General features: G+C 40.4%; 2 protein-coding genes across 2 annotated transcripts; both read right to left on the reverse strand.

The window, feature by feature from the left end:
- Positions 1–5,148: 5,148 nt before the first annotated feature.
- LOC120952615 (adenosine deaminase-like protein) lies at positions 5,149–7,567 on the reverse strand. The gene is made up of 6 exons (XM_040372030.2): positions 6,592–7,567; positions 6,389–6,531; positions 6,116–6,304; positions 5,728–6,047; positions 5,499–5,641; positions 5,149–5,422 (listed from the first exon to the last, which is right to left on the reverse strand). The coding sequence occupies exons 1-6, from the start codon at positions 6,619–6,621 to the stop codon at positions 5,225–5,227; spliced, it is 1,023 nt and encodes a 340-aa protein (XP_040227964.2). The 5' UTR covers positions 6,622–7,567; the 3' UTR covers positions 5,149–5,224.
- A 1,576-nt stretch (positions 7,568–9,143) lies between these two features.
- On the reverse strand, positions 9,144–12,854 carry LOC120951007 (GTP-binding protein Rit2). Its single transcript, XM_040369461.2, has 3 exons — positions 12,121–12,854; positions 10,992–11,452; positions 9,144–10,609 (listed from the first exon to the last, which is right to left on the reverse strand). The coding sequence occupies exons 1-3, from the start codon at positions 12,305–12,307 to the stop codon at positions 10,484–10,486; spliced, it is 774 nt and encodes a 257-aa protein (XP_040225395.1). The 5' UTR covers positions 12,308–12,854; the 3' UTR covers positions 9,144–10,483.
- Positions 12,855–15,841: the final 2,987 nt, after the last annotated feature.

The raw sequence follows: 15,841 nt of genomic DNA on the forward strand, positions 1-15,841 counted from the left end.
TTCGCTGCCAACCGGTAGGTGGGAAAATGGAATTGATCTACTTCCCCGCCATTCCTGCCAATCGGTAATTTATCGTGCAAACATTAATTGCTTCCCGTTTAAACGTATTGCGAGAAGAAGATGCTGCGGCGAGATGTGAATTCCTTGACGGATAAGTAAAATAAAACAAGTTTTTTTTTTGCAAAAATCACCAAAAAACTAGTAAAATCGTTAAACAAAAAGCTTGAAAAATTGAAATGCACTACACAAAAGTGTTTGGGGAATTTCTTGAAAATTTAACATTCTCAACACTTCCCAATCACCCACAATTCCGATAACCACCGTTATTCCAATACAGATAGCAAAATGCTCATCTCGTCCTCACTAGCACTCCCAGCCCCTTTCCCCCGAGACGATGATGTAGGTGGTTTGGGTTGTCTTTGGCGCTGGTGCTCTGTTCTTTCGCATAGGGCGCATTAATTTACGTCCTCTAACGCTTCTCTAACATCCGAGCCTTGCAAGCAACCGCGCACAGACAGGAGAGAAGGCAAGGAATTGCACGAAGCAAATGGGACAGTGCGTGACATTATTGAGCGACACCTCAGAATTTCGGTAGTTTGAACTATCTTAAATTCGTTCTGGTGGAGTTTTATTGTTGTTGTGTTATTTACTTTAACATTGTTACTTCTAAAACATTGTGCATTATCAGATATTTATTTTTATTTCTGTTTTATGTATTTTGCCTTATCCCAGAAATACTCGCGTAAAAGTTTTACGGTTAATCTATATACTTGACAGTTTAAGAACTGTTTTACCTTAAACTAACTATTAATTTATACAAATTACATAGATTATTCTGAGATTGTGATGTTTGGCATCAGAGGCATTCATATTTTTTGTCCGTCTATATGTACGTATAGGGGAAAGTGGGGCAAAATGGCAACCTGCATTATTGGCAAATTACCACGTTTAAAATGACTTATGATGATTGAAAAACATCAAATACAATGTTAGATGCACATTATGAACATTTTATAACCAAAGATTTATAAATCAAAGAATACATCAATAAATAAAACAATTGGTCAAAACGATGTTATTTTGATCGTCTCGAAAATAAGCTTTCATAAGAATTTAGTAAAAAAAATAGAGAAAACAAGATGTTAATCCAGAAACGTGATAATCATCTATGATTTAGGAGAAAAAAGTAACCATTTTACTGTAGTATAAAAGTTTTGATCGGAGCCAAATGGTCGGTATGTTTTGACAGGAGCCAAATGATGAGGTTGAGGTGTAAGCAAAGGTCGCATTAATATTTTTTTACACAGATTAAACTATGATGTATGTATACTCTATCCACAAGAAAAATTACTGAAAACACGTGCATTATTAAATTATTTGAGTAATTTACTAAATTATTTAACAAAACACTTCATCTTCATCTCAGACCAATACCTAAAGTTCAATATTTCCCCATTTGTGTTGATGTGTTTTGACATATTGTGTATAACGATTTTGGTCCATAGCGAGACCATTTTACCCCGTACAATACATTTTCTCGACTTTTGATGTTCATTTTTAAATATTCTATACATTTATATGTATTGTTAACACAAACTACTGCTGTTTTTGTTTCATGAATAAGACGTTGAAGCATCAATTGTCGTCAAAACATCAGCATAAAGTGGTTTACCCAATGAGATACAGAGCAAAATCCTTAACAGTGCCATTTTGTCCCGCCTTCCCTTATATACCATGCGAATCGATGTACTATTAATTAGATTTCCTGGTCCCGTGGTACGAGTTGACGACTTCGCACGATTTAACAGCATTCATATCGTGGGTTTCAGCAAGTCTAATATTGACGTCCTACTAAATAACTCTCAAACGCCCTTATGTTTAACGTTTACATTAAAAAAAGGACTTTTTTCGGTTGACTATAGAAACAAAAACAGAAGAGATATATTTTCTATCCATGAACATCCTTTAAAAGGTTGTTATTTAAGCTTATTTGCAAAAATAAAGCTACAACCTTGCGAGCTGCTTTTCGTCAGTTAACCGGAATTTTCGCCATGGTGGATGAAGACATGCGTGTAGGCATGTTTTAAGTTCTACCTTCGATTTTTATCAATACCTTCTCAGCTTAGGCCAGCATGACCGCATAGGTTGTTATGCCATGAAGAAGAATCTTTTCAGGTTGAGATGATAATCACCCTTTTCATCAAGACCCTTAGTGATTAGTTGATGTTGTTGAAATTTGCTCCTTACTGTAGCGGCACGTACACTCCCCCTAACACTTGCCAAATCCTCAGTCCACGAACCCGGCTGAACCGATCGGGGTAGATACACCGCTTCGCGATTCGTAAATGAGTTTCCGAGAGCGATTTTCCCGATAGTATCCTTTGCATCTGTAAAACCCAATCCCACCGACCGCGACGAGGGGGAAGGAAAGCTAGGGCACAGACACCCCAGTTTCTGGGCTGGATGGCGTGGGACGGGGCTACAAGAGGGCGCTGCAATAGACGAGACGACGCTTGGCGCTGTATTTATTTATATTTGATGCTGATGAGATGTAATTCATCTTTCGAATCATTAATCACGATACCGATTATGTAGCGTTCGCTTCGAAGCGACCGGTTCTAGCGCCAGTATCGCTCGCACCGCAGTTAGCTCAAGCAACATCAACAATCCTTCCCACTCGCGGGAGGTGTGATGGAAAATGGAATGATTGTTTTTTTTTTTCTTTCGGTCGGAGTTTTTGTTTCTTATAAGCTAGTGGTTGTCTGAGTGTTCTGATGAGTCGGATGCATTGGAGAGGTGGAAAATATGCCGAGAGAAGTCGTCTGGAAAACGTGTTCCACGTTGAGGACAGAGCCTGGTGATGCTGCTTTTGAACTGATAAGAACGGTAATGGTTATGGATGAATGTAAAATGATGGTTTTTTAAGGTTTATAATTAAGAGCATTCAATATTCCTAAGGGAGTGGTCATGCGATCTCATAGCAATTCTACTTGATTAAAACAATTATTATAAATTTAAATTATGTTATATTATAAAGTTATAAGAAAGAAAAGATCCATTAATTTTACTATTATTGCAAAAATAAAACGAATTATTAATAATAAAAGTACACAAATTAGGCGGCGCTCTGGGACCAATCGAACGAGACAAACAAACACGACTCTGTTCGATAGGTGCTCTGTCAGCTGTTCGATGTCTTATAGACCTGTCATGATGCACTGTAATACGCCTTTCTTTTCGTCTCGAAAATGAAGCATTTTCATAGTTTAAAAGAATATCCACCTACAGGGGGAAGATTCAACTCATAATTTACTAGTTATTCACATCTATAATAACTTAGAAATCATTCAAATTTAATATTGAAAAATGTAAACAAACGTCCATGCCAAAACACATACAGTGCATACACATGGATTATGTACACACAATAGTTTAATACGTTTCAATCCTTTATATTTGATGTTATAATTGTTTGAAAAGTTTAACAATAGGGTAAATGTACCTATAGTGGTGGTAGTACCAATAGTGGTGCTATTGCTCTAAAATGCGGTTCATAGGGCAAATTAAAAGTAATTAAGTTATTTAAGTTAGTGTTAAATGTTCTTTAGCCTTTTACAAAGGGTTTAAAATTTAAATGAGGCCATTCCGTTACTTAGTGATCGAAAAATCCATTATTTTGTGAAATGGGTCAACATTTTTCCAAAATATTTAGGATTTCATAACGAAACTCATTTTTCTGTTAACGTTCTAAACGACCACATAACCACGCAATTATTAGTTTTTCAACATAACTGTCATGTAATGGTATTGTTTTACTAAATTTATTTGCCTTTATACCATATTTATGCATTTTTAAGTGTTTTTTTACCATAGTGCCATTATAGGTACACAAAACAGGCATGTTCCTATAGTGGTTATAGTTCTAAAATCAATAAATACAGGTCGTTTTAGATTTTTTCGAGGAAATTTTTGGCATGAGGTACTGTTTTCACTAAAATAAGCAACAGAAATGATTTTTATGTAGGTAATTTACCAAAAACAGGCCAAAATTCGCTTATCTGGCTGAATGATAAATTGACTTCAAATCAAGCACACTCTTCCGGGTGTAGGTTGACGACAGGTGTGATGCAGTACTTTAGTGAATAGTTTCATCAAGCAAATTTATACATTTTTTACGATCAAATTACGCAAGAAACCAACATTATGGCAGTAATCGTTGCTATTCATACGAAAACAGCTTCGAAACTAAGTTTCATTAATATTATACACCGTTTTTGATGCATCTTTGTTTACCACCACTATAGGAACACAATACGACGACTATACGAACCATACCACCATTATAGGTACAACGAAGCAATCACAAAAATATGTAATTTTTCGTAAATTTGATGTGTTTCATGGTAAAAATGGTTGTGATTGCGAAGATAAAACATATTCCAATTGCTATGTGTTAAAATATTCAGAAATTATCGTTCCTGACACTTTAAATCCATTAAAACACATCGGTACCACTACAAATTGCACCACTATTGGTACATTTACCCTAATTATTGATAGCTATTTTAAATATTTTGCACGCAATTTTAAGAAGAAAAAGAGACAAACTACGTAAACAAACTTAAAAATGTCCCGAATTGAATTCTATCTACTGTAGCTGTGAAGCGTTTGACAGCCAAGGTACTCACAGCACAGGTGGGTATCGAACATCACAGACAGAATCAACTGACATGTTCGACTCGACGTTTGTCTTGTTTGTTTGTGTCTGACAGTGCACCTCCATATGATTATATGGGTTTGTTCGTGACGGATGTCGTGTTCGATTGCTACTAGAGCGCCGCCTTAGTGAGTCCTTTATTGAAATCGCAAGTACTTCTGATCGTCAAACCCTTGTAGCATACAATAATTTGCGTACAGCTTAGCTTGCTATAATGTATGCTTTATGGCACTTTTATAGCATCGATGGCAAAAGGAAACCTAACGAAGATGTATGCTGCATCTGCTTTTGAAGAACAGTTTTTAAAGTTGGAAAGAGTAATTCATAACATTTTTTACAACGAATACCGCAAAACAAAGGCTTAATCTAATTGCTACAGAATTTGAACAGTAGCAAGAGTTCTTTCTGAAAAGATTTTGGACAAAACAAGGTTCTGTTGGGAAGTTATCCTTGCAATGTTTACCTTGAAATTGTGTCTCCTTTCTTTGTCCTGTTGAGTTGCAATTTTTACAGCTCCTTCGACAGCGTCTCTGAGAATTGCTCAATTTTGGCGCGCAACTCTTTTTTCTCCTGCTCGCTAGCAAACGAATACTCAATTGCATTGCGCTGCATCTCTACCATGTCGGCCTTCGTTAGACTGAAGGTGGAAGCGCAAATTTTAAGCTCTTGCGACAGGCTCGTTTCAAAGACACCGAAGTCGTCCGTCTGTAATTATCATTATTAATAGGAAAATTAAATAACCAGCAATAGCAATCATCCTTCCATCACGAATTCTACTCACACAAACACACACGGGATGCTTCAGTTTCAGCAATTTCGCAACATGATGATCCTCGTAGGACGGTACAGTTTTGCACTTTACATTGCTGGTCAGACAGCACTCGAAGGGAATTTTATGTTCCTGTGCAAAAGCGAGATTCTCTCCTGTGGCCCGGTTTGAAAAAATGAAGCAAAGCCACACTTTTACAGTGAAACTGTACGTTTTGAGCGAAATTCTTACCATCCCCTACCTTCTATGAACGTCCCGTGCCCAATGCGGTCCACGCCGAGCGCAAACATTTCCTTCACCTCCTGCTCATCCTCAAACTCCCCACAGTGCAGTGCCAAACGGAAGCCATGCTCGCGTGCCCGCTGCAGCGCCGGTACAAAGTCGGAAAATGTGGTCCCGAACGGATTGCCACTCAGGTCAAACGCAACCATTAGGCCGGGGAAGGAGGAACTTAGTTCGATGGCAAGATTGACGTTTTCCATCGCCTCCTGGACACCCTTCGAGCGATCGATCGAGGGTAACAGTTTAACCAGGATTCCTCGTTGATTTTCGGACGATTTTCTAACGATGGACCGAATGGAGCATGTCAGTAGTGGGGAGAAAGGCGTGAAAACCATAACCAATCCTACCTTATCACGTCCAGTACCGTAGTGAGGTACTCGCGTTTCGTCATTTGCGCAGTGCATTTGGGCGTTGTGCGCAGTTCCAGGTAGATTACGCTGTCTTTGGCAAACTCTTCTATTACTCGCTCGGTCGCTCGTGCCAGCGCTTCCCGGCGATCGGTCAAATCGTGCGCGTATTGAAACTTTTTAAAGCATCTAAAAGGAAACGAAAACAAAGTGTACAGTTTTCTGGGTGAAAAAAATTATATGCCACGACACATTACATTGCCGAGCACCTACTCTTCCAGGGTAAGAGATTCTCCGTTTAAAATCTTGTAAAAACAATCGTCAGTACCGCTGGGAACTTCCTTTCCATACTTCAGCTCGCGCAGCTCAGCCAAGGTGCTGTTACTGAGCGATCCGTTCAGATGGGCATGCAGCTCCTACAAAAAAAAATACATTTATGATTACAACAGCACTACAAAATACACAACTTTACCTACAATTTTCGGTAGAAGATGATAAAAATCCATCGTAAAACTCTTTCGGCTTTCTTCTGCTTGCTTCTCCAATGCCGGCTTCACAGGAATAAATGCAAGCAAAACAAATCAAAGTGACATTTGATCGATGTTCCCAGAACAGAAAAAAGGCGCAAATCGTTTGAATTGACCGTTACGTGCTGACCATGTGCTCTAGCAACGGGGAATATTTAAACAAAACAAAAGGATGTAAAAAGAAAACAAATATTCTTTTTGCACATGTTCTGTTTCAAATTTATTTTGTATCAATATTTCAACATTGTTTCCCAGAGCAATTTGCTTGTTTTCTTTTCTTTTTTTCTTTTCTCTACGGAAATAAATTCAATGCTTTCGCTACGCTTGTACGTCCTGGTCACTTCCACTTCCACTTTCCACCGTGTATCCATCATCATGCAACATTATAATTTGTGGCTTTTTCATAACCAAAAAACAAAGCGCACATGACTTAGAGGAGAGTTAAGATTAGGAATGGGCATCACTATCCTCATCATCATCATTATTATGGTCTGGCAGTAGTATGTGGCGACCTGTATATATTGTAGCTTTTCTCTCCTACACAATGTGTGTGGTGTGTGTATTTATGTGAATGTTTACCAGAGGATATGATTGTAAAACTCGAAACACCTTTCCTTTTTTAAAGGGGGGAGGGTTCGTCATCGTTTACCGTAATAATATTTGCTTTCATTAACAATTCAGGCCTTTCTGTTGTGGGGGTGGCGTGGGGTGGACAAATACACTTGTTTTCGTTTTGCTTTGTTGATACGTTTTCTTTCCACCGTGTAAGGTCTCACTATATGTACTACACACGCTCAACATCATTGCTTTCCTCTCTGTAACAACAATTTACATTCCAAAATTACATCAGAACTTGGTTTGATCTTGTCGGAATCCATAACAAATCCATTCGCTTATCACCAGTAGCATGTGTATGTATTGTGTTTTTTTGCAATCGAGATTATTCGTATTTCTACCGTACCAAATTGGATCAATTCCAGCAGTAAGGAATACCATTCAGCTGCAATAAACTCAATCTCAATCTAACAAACTAGCCGGGGGCAATACTGTGAATTATGTTTTATGTTTTGCGCTTTTGCATATCAATTATTGTCACTCGCTCGAATAAAATACTGTACCATATTGAATATAGGGACGAGGAGGGAACGTCGATTGTCCTGAAACAAATAATGCTACTACTCTTAGCACTGTTCTGTATTTTCTCCCAACTAAATGCTCTTGCAAACTAAGCGAACACACACTGGGGTTGGTTGTTTATGCGAAGTTTAAACAATTCCGATGCCAAAGTACGACTTAAATTAAAGCCAGACAATGTACGATATAAATTAAAGCCCTGACAAGGCTGTCTGGTTAAAATGAAGATACTTAAACCAATGTTTGCATACGTATAGTGTTACACTTTTGGATGGATCCTGCTATTTGTTCATCGTTCATCTATTTTCTATATCTCTCTCTCTCTCTCTCTATTCCTATTTCTATCAATGGGCGATGGATAACGCATTACTATTTGCGTGTTTACACATACCACACACACTATGAAATTGGTTCTTTCTGGTGCTTATCATACTATTCGTTTGTACAATGCAAGCTCTAAACAGCTGCTTGACAACTGTGGACAAGGGGGGAGGTGGGGGGATGGGCGGGTAGTAGTGGGTTCGAGGGAGGAAGAACAACTTCAGCACTCTAAATGCTGTTATTACATGTAGCGCGATTTACCTTTTGCCCCATATTTACGTACAATTTGCTCTATTGCTTGCGATTGTTTCTGTATGTGCCCGCGGGATGTTTTGTGTTTGTTTGTGTGCTGCTGCTATGTGCAATGTGTGTAGTAGCGTTACGCTGTTTACTTCCTTTGATTTATCTTTGGTTTTTTTTAACAATTGGTAATCGTAGTTTTGCAAACTTTCTTCGACTTTTTTTTAAATAAAACTGAGAAAAAATTAATAACAGATCGTAAAAGTGTATACGTTTAAAGGATAACAATCTCAAAGATTATTAAACTAATATTTAAAAGAAAAGGAACATAATCGTTTACCTTTTAACGCATGCTCAACTTAGAAATCTATTCTGAAACACTTGCACCTGCTGATTTTGAAGCAAAAAATGCATTCATTTCGCAAACGCTATACCCGTTTACACCTTCCTCTCTTTCTAATGGCGGACTAGAAATCTTACAATCTGTTTGAATACCTGCCGGTTTTACTGCAACCTGTGTACTATTGGATACGATACTTTATACAAATATTATCTGTTCAACCCTGTGAAGGAACACCTTTGTTCCTATCGGTTGAGAGTTTGCTGCAACTTGCGTGCTTCGCGAGAAGACCTGTATGTAGTTGAACTGCGATTGGTATGTTTTCGTTTCGTCATACTGCTTTTGCAATATGGATTAACAACAAAAATAATATTTCAGTATAAATCCTCACATAGTCAAGGAGTAGCGAATGGTACATAAAGTAGAAGGTAGAGTAGGAAATGGTAATGCAACTAAAAATAACACATTTCGAAGAAAAATATGCAGATTAAAAGTTTCTTGGTTTTGGCATACATCACAGATATTTTAGTTAGATAAGTTTAGTTTAGCTTTTTGGTAGTTTTGTTTTGTTTCGTTTTTTGTTGTAGAGTTCCGTTATGTGTGTTTCAGTACATTTACCAGAAACAGACTAGTGGCTCACTAGTTTCTGGTTGAATGTGGCTTTTGCTTACTTGTAACGATGAAGGGTATGAAGATTTGTAAAACCTTGCAGCGAATGGTAAGATGCGAAACTAAGTCTAACCATACTACGGAGCTACAAACACTATACTGTGTAAACTCTTTCTATGATTCTTTTGGGATTACACTTTTGTTTTCCTTCTTATGCTTTGCTAATTATTCATGCACTTTCTATTCCAATCCCTACTTGAGACAGAGAAATTCAACCTAGAATGTACTTTCGTCCATCATATCGCAATGTAAGGTGACGCGCTTCGTGAACAATCGCAAAGAAAAAACAACATTTGTAAAGATTCGTTGATTTGTGTTAACATATGTACTAGCTTCAGATCAATAATAATGTAGCTAAATCGTAGCTAAGCTTAGCTTAAATTAATTAAAGTGAGAAATCTCAAAGAAATCCTTAAACTGGTCAAAAACAACAAAAGTGATTTGTTTGCGCATTTCTCAATCAACAATGAACGACCTCAATTCCTTAATACTGCGCGTCAACGCAATGCATATATAAACTGCTGCTGTGTTCGACGAGTTGGGTAAGGACATAATGAAATAAACATTTATATACTATTTTTGTAAAAGGAACTATTATAGTCCATCCAACAAAGCCTAAGCAAGGAAGGTTTGCTTACCATTCGTTTGCTTCTTCGAAGCTTGGAAGTGTGCAAAACAATTGTTTGGGTTTTCCCTTCATTTCGTTGATCCTGCCTTCACAATCTGTTGCGTCCTATGGACTTATTACAACATATAACTATCATTCCTCTTTAGTATGGGAGTTTTTGTTCTTTTCTTCCGGGTCTACAGGGAAACTACAAGCTTGATGTTCGTTGATTGAAGAGCGTTAGCTACAAATAGAACACACTACAACGGACTACACCAAGGGGCTAAGAATCCACAGAAAAATAAATAGTCCAGAGGACAGACGCATATCGATGGAACATAATGTCAGCAGTACAACGACACCTATCCTGAACTGAACACCGTGTGAAAACGTGCTTTTCAAAAGCACCACCAGCTTTTATCTGATCCCTCCCATTCCGCGGAGCGGATGACTCATCTAATCCTCCCAACCGAACGGTTGGACATTTCCCTGACACCACCATTTCGATGATTCCCGTTCAGTTGGGTTGCCTACTGATTGATGCCGGTAGCATTTCGGCGGCGTCTAAAGACGAGGGCAAATATTGACCGTAATCGCCACCAGCGGCTGCGCCGTCTTGGGTGTATCTTTTCCGAGCTGGAGCCACCATTCAGGGCCTGAAATGAGGAAAAGATTAGCAGAATGGAAGGGAGAGGGAAACGAAGAACCAAATTTAGGATCAGTTTCAATACAAACAAATGTATCGTGCTGTTCTAGTAATCCATTACGATATTGTTTTACAGCTCGGAACTAGAACGGAACTTGTATCGAGAAATACAAATATTGGACAACGTTCTATGTCGAATTGAAAATAAAATTAACAGAATTCAGAAGAGAATAATTATGACGAGGACATTGATGTCTATGCAAATTAATGTCAGGAATTAATTGAAGCATTTAAATAACATAAGACTGAAACTATCGTGATAAACACTAATCCCAATTTGCATGCCAACGTAACACTCACGAACATCCTTAGCACATGGTCGCTCAACTTACCCGCTGTTCCTCTTTCCGCCGTATCTCGCGCACGAGCGAGAAGAACGCCTCATCGATGTAGTGGCGCAGGGCGGCCGAAGTTTCGTAGAACGGGCAGCCAAACTGTTTGGCCAGCGTTTTGCCCTCCTCCGTCGTGACCTTGCGCTGGGACTGCAGGTCCAGCTTGTTTGCCACCAGCACCAGCGGTATGTCCTCCGTCAGCCGTACCCGTGCGATCAGCTTCCGATACTCGGACGCTTCCTGGAAGCTGTGCCGATCCGTGACGGAGTAGCAGATGATGAAACCCTCGCCGCAACGCATATACTGGTCGCGCATGGCAGTAAACTCCACCTGGCCGGCCGTATCCAGTATGTCGAGCAGGGCGGCTTCCCCATCGATGACGGCCTGCTGCTGGTACGAGTCCTCAATCGTCGGATCGTGGTAGTCCAGGAAGCTATGGCTCACGAACTGGAGTGTGACGGCTGTAAAAAGAAAAACAAAATTGCATCGGCAAGGACAAACACGCGTTAACAACAGGTTAGCTATTTTTAAAGTCCCGATGATATCGTGACCCTCCCACCCGAGCCGTCTAGGACGGCCCAGTCGCACACAAACAAAAACACACACGCATTCGTTGATGACGCACGTCGCCGAACCGTTTCAGTGTCGGTCTGGCACATCACGGCTCAGTAAACAAAGGCCCCGTGAACAGGGAAAGGGGGAGGAAGAAGCCGTTTAACATACCCAGGGAAGGAAGGATAAAAGGGAAAGGACAGCATAAAAACATCAACTCGTCGTCCCACTATCAAACCGATGACAAATGTTGTTGTGTCTCGCTCAACAGTTGGACCGTTGGGCGGATGGATGGATCGGGCGGGGAGAATCGATCGATAATACTATTCACGTCACTCGTTAATCTCCCCCGTAAACAAATGCGTGCGTTGGCGGTGTTTGCGCTTTACCGCCCCCACCTTTGGCGTGAGAGGATGAATGCTTAATGTTTTATATATGGCATGGTGTGCTGTGTCGCATGTTACGGCACCACGGACCGAACTCGGCTCGCTCCAGCTGCTGGGGATGTCCTGGAGTCGTAGTACATGCCAGCCTACTTTACCAGCATTGCAAAGAAGGTTGAGGAGTTGCTGCTTACCCGACTTTCCAACGCCCCCATCGCCCAGGATGACGATCTTGTACACCCGCAGTCCGCTCCGGGTGGTCAGCGGGTTTGTGGGCTGTTTCGAGTTTTCTCCACTCCCATCCGTCTTCACCGGGTTGTACTCGATGGATTGGGCCCGATTTTTCTTCCGCGCGGTGCAGCCCGAAAAATCTCCTGCCATCGTACCACTCGCTCGCCGCTGCGCTTAATACACCACCCACACGGGTTCGGATAAGAGCTCGATGGACACTGATACGCACGGCACAGGTGCTGACGGTGCAGGTGGACGTGGAGTTCGGGAGTGAGAACGCCACTACCAAGGACCACTTTCACTTTGGTTGGGAATCTTTCTATAGGTGCGTCAACACCATTCAGCACTGGCCACTGCCGTTGTGTGCTGCGTTATCCCTGTGGGATGGATAACACTGCCACTTCGCTGTTGCTTCCCTCTTAGTTCTCACTAGTTTCGCGTGGACGATCCACGCATTACGTGTAGGCGTAGTTCCACCGTTCCAGCCACACGAACACTACATCCTCACGCACGACGGAAAACTTCGAGCCATCCTTCCCGTTCAAGGAGTTTCTTTCTAATTCGCTGATGGTAGCAGGATAACTCCTTCTACGGATGCAATGTGGGGGAGGTGGTCTGTGTTTGTGTGTGTGAGTTTGCGTCTTGTTTTGACTGACATTTTACATTGGGCAAGCAGTGTGGCCAGATTCTTTGGCGGTTTTCGGTAGGCTCATCAAAATATTATCGGTAGTTTTCGGTAGGTTAAAACTCGAAACTCGAAAGAAGTAAAAGCGAAAGAAGTGTTAAGCGAGATGCGGGGGGGGGGGGGGGGGGAGTGCTAATGCGCAAAATGAAAGTTCCATCTCACGAGAATATGCATATATGGGGGAAGTGCTAATGCGCAAAATGAAAGTTCCATCTCACGAGAATATGCATCCTTTATCTAGGATATGGATTAGATTTGGTTCAGCGGTTACATAAATGAAGATTTTTTTTAAATATCGATCTGGAATTGGAATTCTAAGCCAAAGAAGGACTACAATGCACATTTTTTTCTCAGTGGTGGCAAGTTCTTTTTCTAGGGGCTCCACGCGACCGCTTAGGGCCGCAGCAGTGTTCCATTGTATACAATTTTATCGTACGTGCGGTCATTTGATTTTCGCTGGATTATTTAGATTGATTTGATTGTTTGGCTGAGTTTTATAGTTCAATGATTAAAAAAATTGAGATTTTTTCCTTCAAACCCTAGATATATAAATACATCGGTATTTCTGGTCACTTTGCCCACAGGGCAAGGCTAGCTTTTTGGCGGCCACCGTCGCAAAACCGTCGCAAAACGTCAAAACCGACGTCACAAGTACTGCAAACCCAAGGTGTATGGATATTAGGAGGTGAAGTGCTTCAGAGCAAATTGACATTTCACGACTTGACATAACAATACTGGGGGCTCCGGTATTAAAATCAGGGAGGGTTGGAGGGGGGTATAGAAAATTGTATGCGATTTGACATAACAATACTCAATGATGGCGCCCGGAAAACGCGCTAACAATTCACCTCCTTAATAAAGACACCTTGCTGCAAACCGACGTCGCAACGATTTGGAGGCGCTGGCGACGGTCGTTTTTGACGTTTTGCGCAAGGATAATGTATTTAGAAGGTTGATTTTTATCGCTTTTGCTGGGCGACATTGTGGGGGACATCTGTCACTCTCTGCATATAAATTTCATTACCCCGCACCAGCCCTCCCCGATTTTTATACCGGAGCCCCCGGAAGAGAAATGTCAAGTCGAGAAACGTCATTTTGCTCTGAACAACTTCACCTTGTCATTTATAACACCTTGGTTTTGCGACGGTTTTTGACCTTTCGAGCGAGCTTTTGCCCTGCGGGCCAGTGTGGCCAGATTATATTGGCAGATTTCGGCAGGAGCACTGTTGAGAACGCAACCATTTAACCTTCCTTTCTATGACCAAAAATAACCCTCATCTTTATGACCACCTACACGGGTAGGACATACATTTTGTATGGGAGTTTGCATTTCTGGATGGTAAATAGATCATATCTTCTGTTTTAGTTATTGAAATAACTTCAAATTTTCAGGAAAGCTGCATAAAACTTTGTTCTTTCCAGTATAAAAAAATAAGAATTTTCAAAATTATTTTCATATATTTTGTAATGGGTTAGGCGATAGCTACGTTCGCCATGTAATGTGATGAGCGTACATATGGTACATACTGTACATGAGCCGAGGTGGAATAAAACATCGATCGAGCGGACTTTTCAACACTTGATCGTCCAGGCGATCATAGAAACCTTTAGGAGGTTTCCCTTACTGGAAACGTTGGAGTTTAGAAGCCTTACCTTGGGTAGAAGGACATAACTTAACTCTTGAAATATGTTGGAAGGCGAAGTATTAGGATGCGTAACGTCCTTGCCATACAAAAGATTCAAAAAGTGCTCCAGAAGTATAACTTTCCGTGCGAAAGAATCTAGAAAGTGTGCCAAACGCATCAAAAACCCTGGAAAACCCCAGTTGCTTAAGGCAGCGCTCTAGCAGCAATCGAACACGACATCGAACATGAAAAATATATGCGATTTGACATGTTCGATTTGATAACCAACAAATCGAATATGTCAAATCCCATACATTTTTCATGTTCGATGTCGTGTTCGATTGCTGCTAGAGCGCCGGGTAAGTTTGTGGGTGATAAACATACAGACTCACTTGTGACAAATAGTTTCGCAATAAAAGGATATTAAAAGTCTCTATATATAAGCTTAAAACCAACCAACAAGAGGATATCCAGCAACGAATAAAAATGTTTTAACCAACGGATACATAAACCCATTTAGACAATTTATGATGTTTATTACTGTAATTTTCTTTCTAGAGTAAGGATCCAGCCACGTGCGTCCAGCCTTTAATGCCAGTTAGATAAAAATAAATAAAATTCTTTTTCCTCGTTTGGTTTTACGTTGTTCTCTGTAATTATACGAAATCAAGATACAATTCTCTTCTTTTTTTTTGAAAACATAGGTTTTATTTCCCCTTACTTTCCATTATCCTTTTGCTTTCTGCGATCGTTTTACATAATCAATAAAGTTTTAAAAACATCTTCCGAGGGATTTCCGTTTTTTTTTGTTTGTTCGCCAACCTCGTGTGTTTTGCCAACTATCTTCTTTACAGTGTGTTCTAAATCATACATGCTTCTCTTCTTCTTTGCGCAACAACACACACACAGACCCCCACCACAACGCCCTTCTCGTGAAATAGCTTCGCAGCACAAAAGTAATATTAGCGCAATAGTAGTTTACTAAGCTTCCCAAAACCAAACCAAACTCACACACACACACACACCCTTCTCCTCCTCAGTGCCAAATCTTGTGTTTGACTCTCTTCACAGTAAAACTGCTATTCTTGTAGGGTTGTATGTGTGTGTCCTTTCTTGCGAAACAATATACGTTTTCTCATTCGTAATCCTTCTAATCTAACACCACCACACTTTACTCTTTCCATCACCATGCGACCCTTTTCCTCTCTTCATTCGTCATCCATCCGAAGCCTTTTTCCCATTGCTAAGTCTCGTTTTTTTTTTTGTCAAATCGGCAACACGTGTATATGCGCTCTGAGTGAATTGATACTTCCCCCTCGTGTCTGTGGTACGCGTTTTAATTCAGTTACGAATGTTGGATTTCTTCACTTGTAA

The sequence above is a fragment of the Anopheles coluzzii genome, chromosome 2 (assembly GCF_943734685.1).
Source record: "Anopheles coluzzii chromosome 2, AcolN3, whole genome shotgun sequence".
In the NCBI taxonomy this organism is placed as follows: Eukaryota; Metazoa; Arthropoda; class Insecta; order Diptera; family Culicidae; genus Anopheles; species Anopheles coluzzii.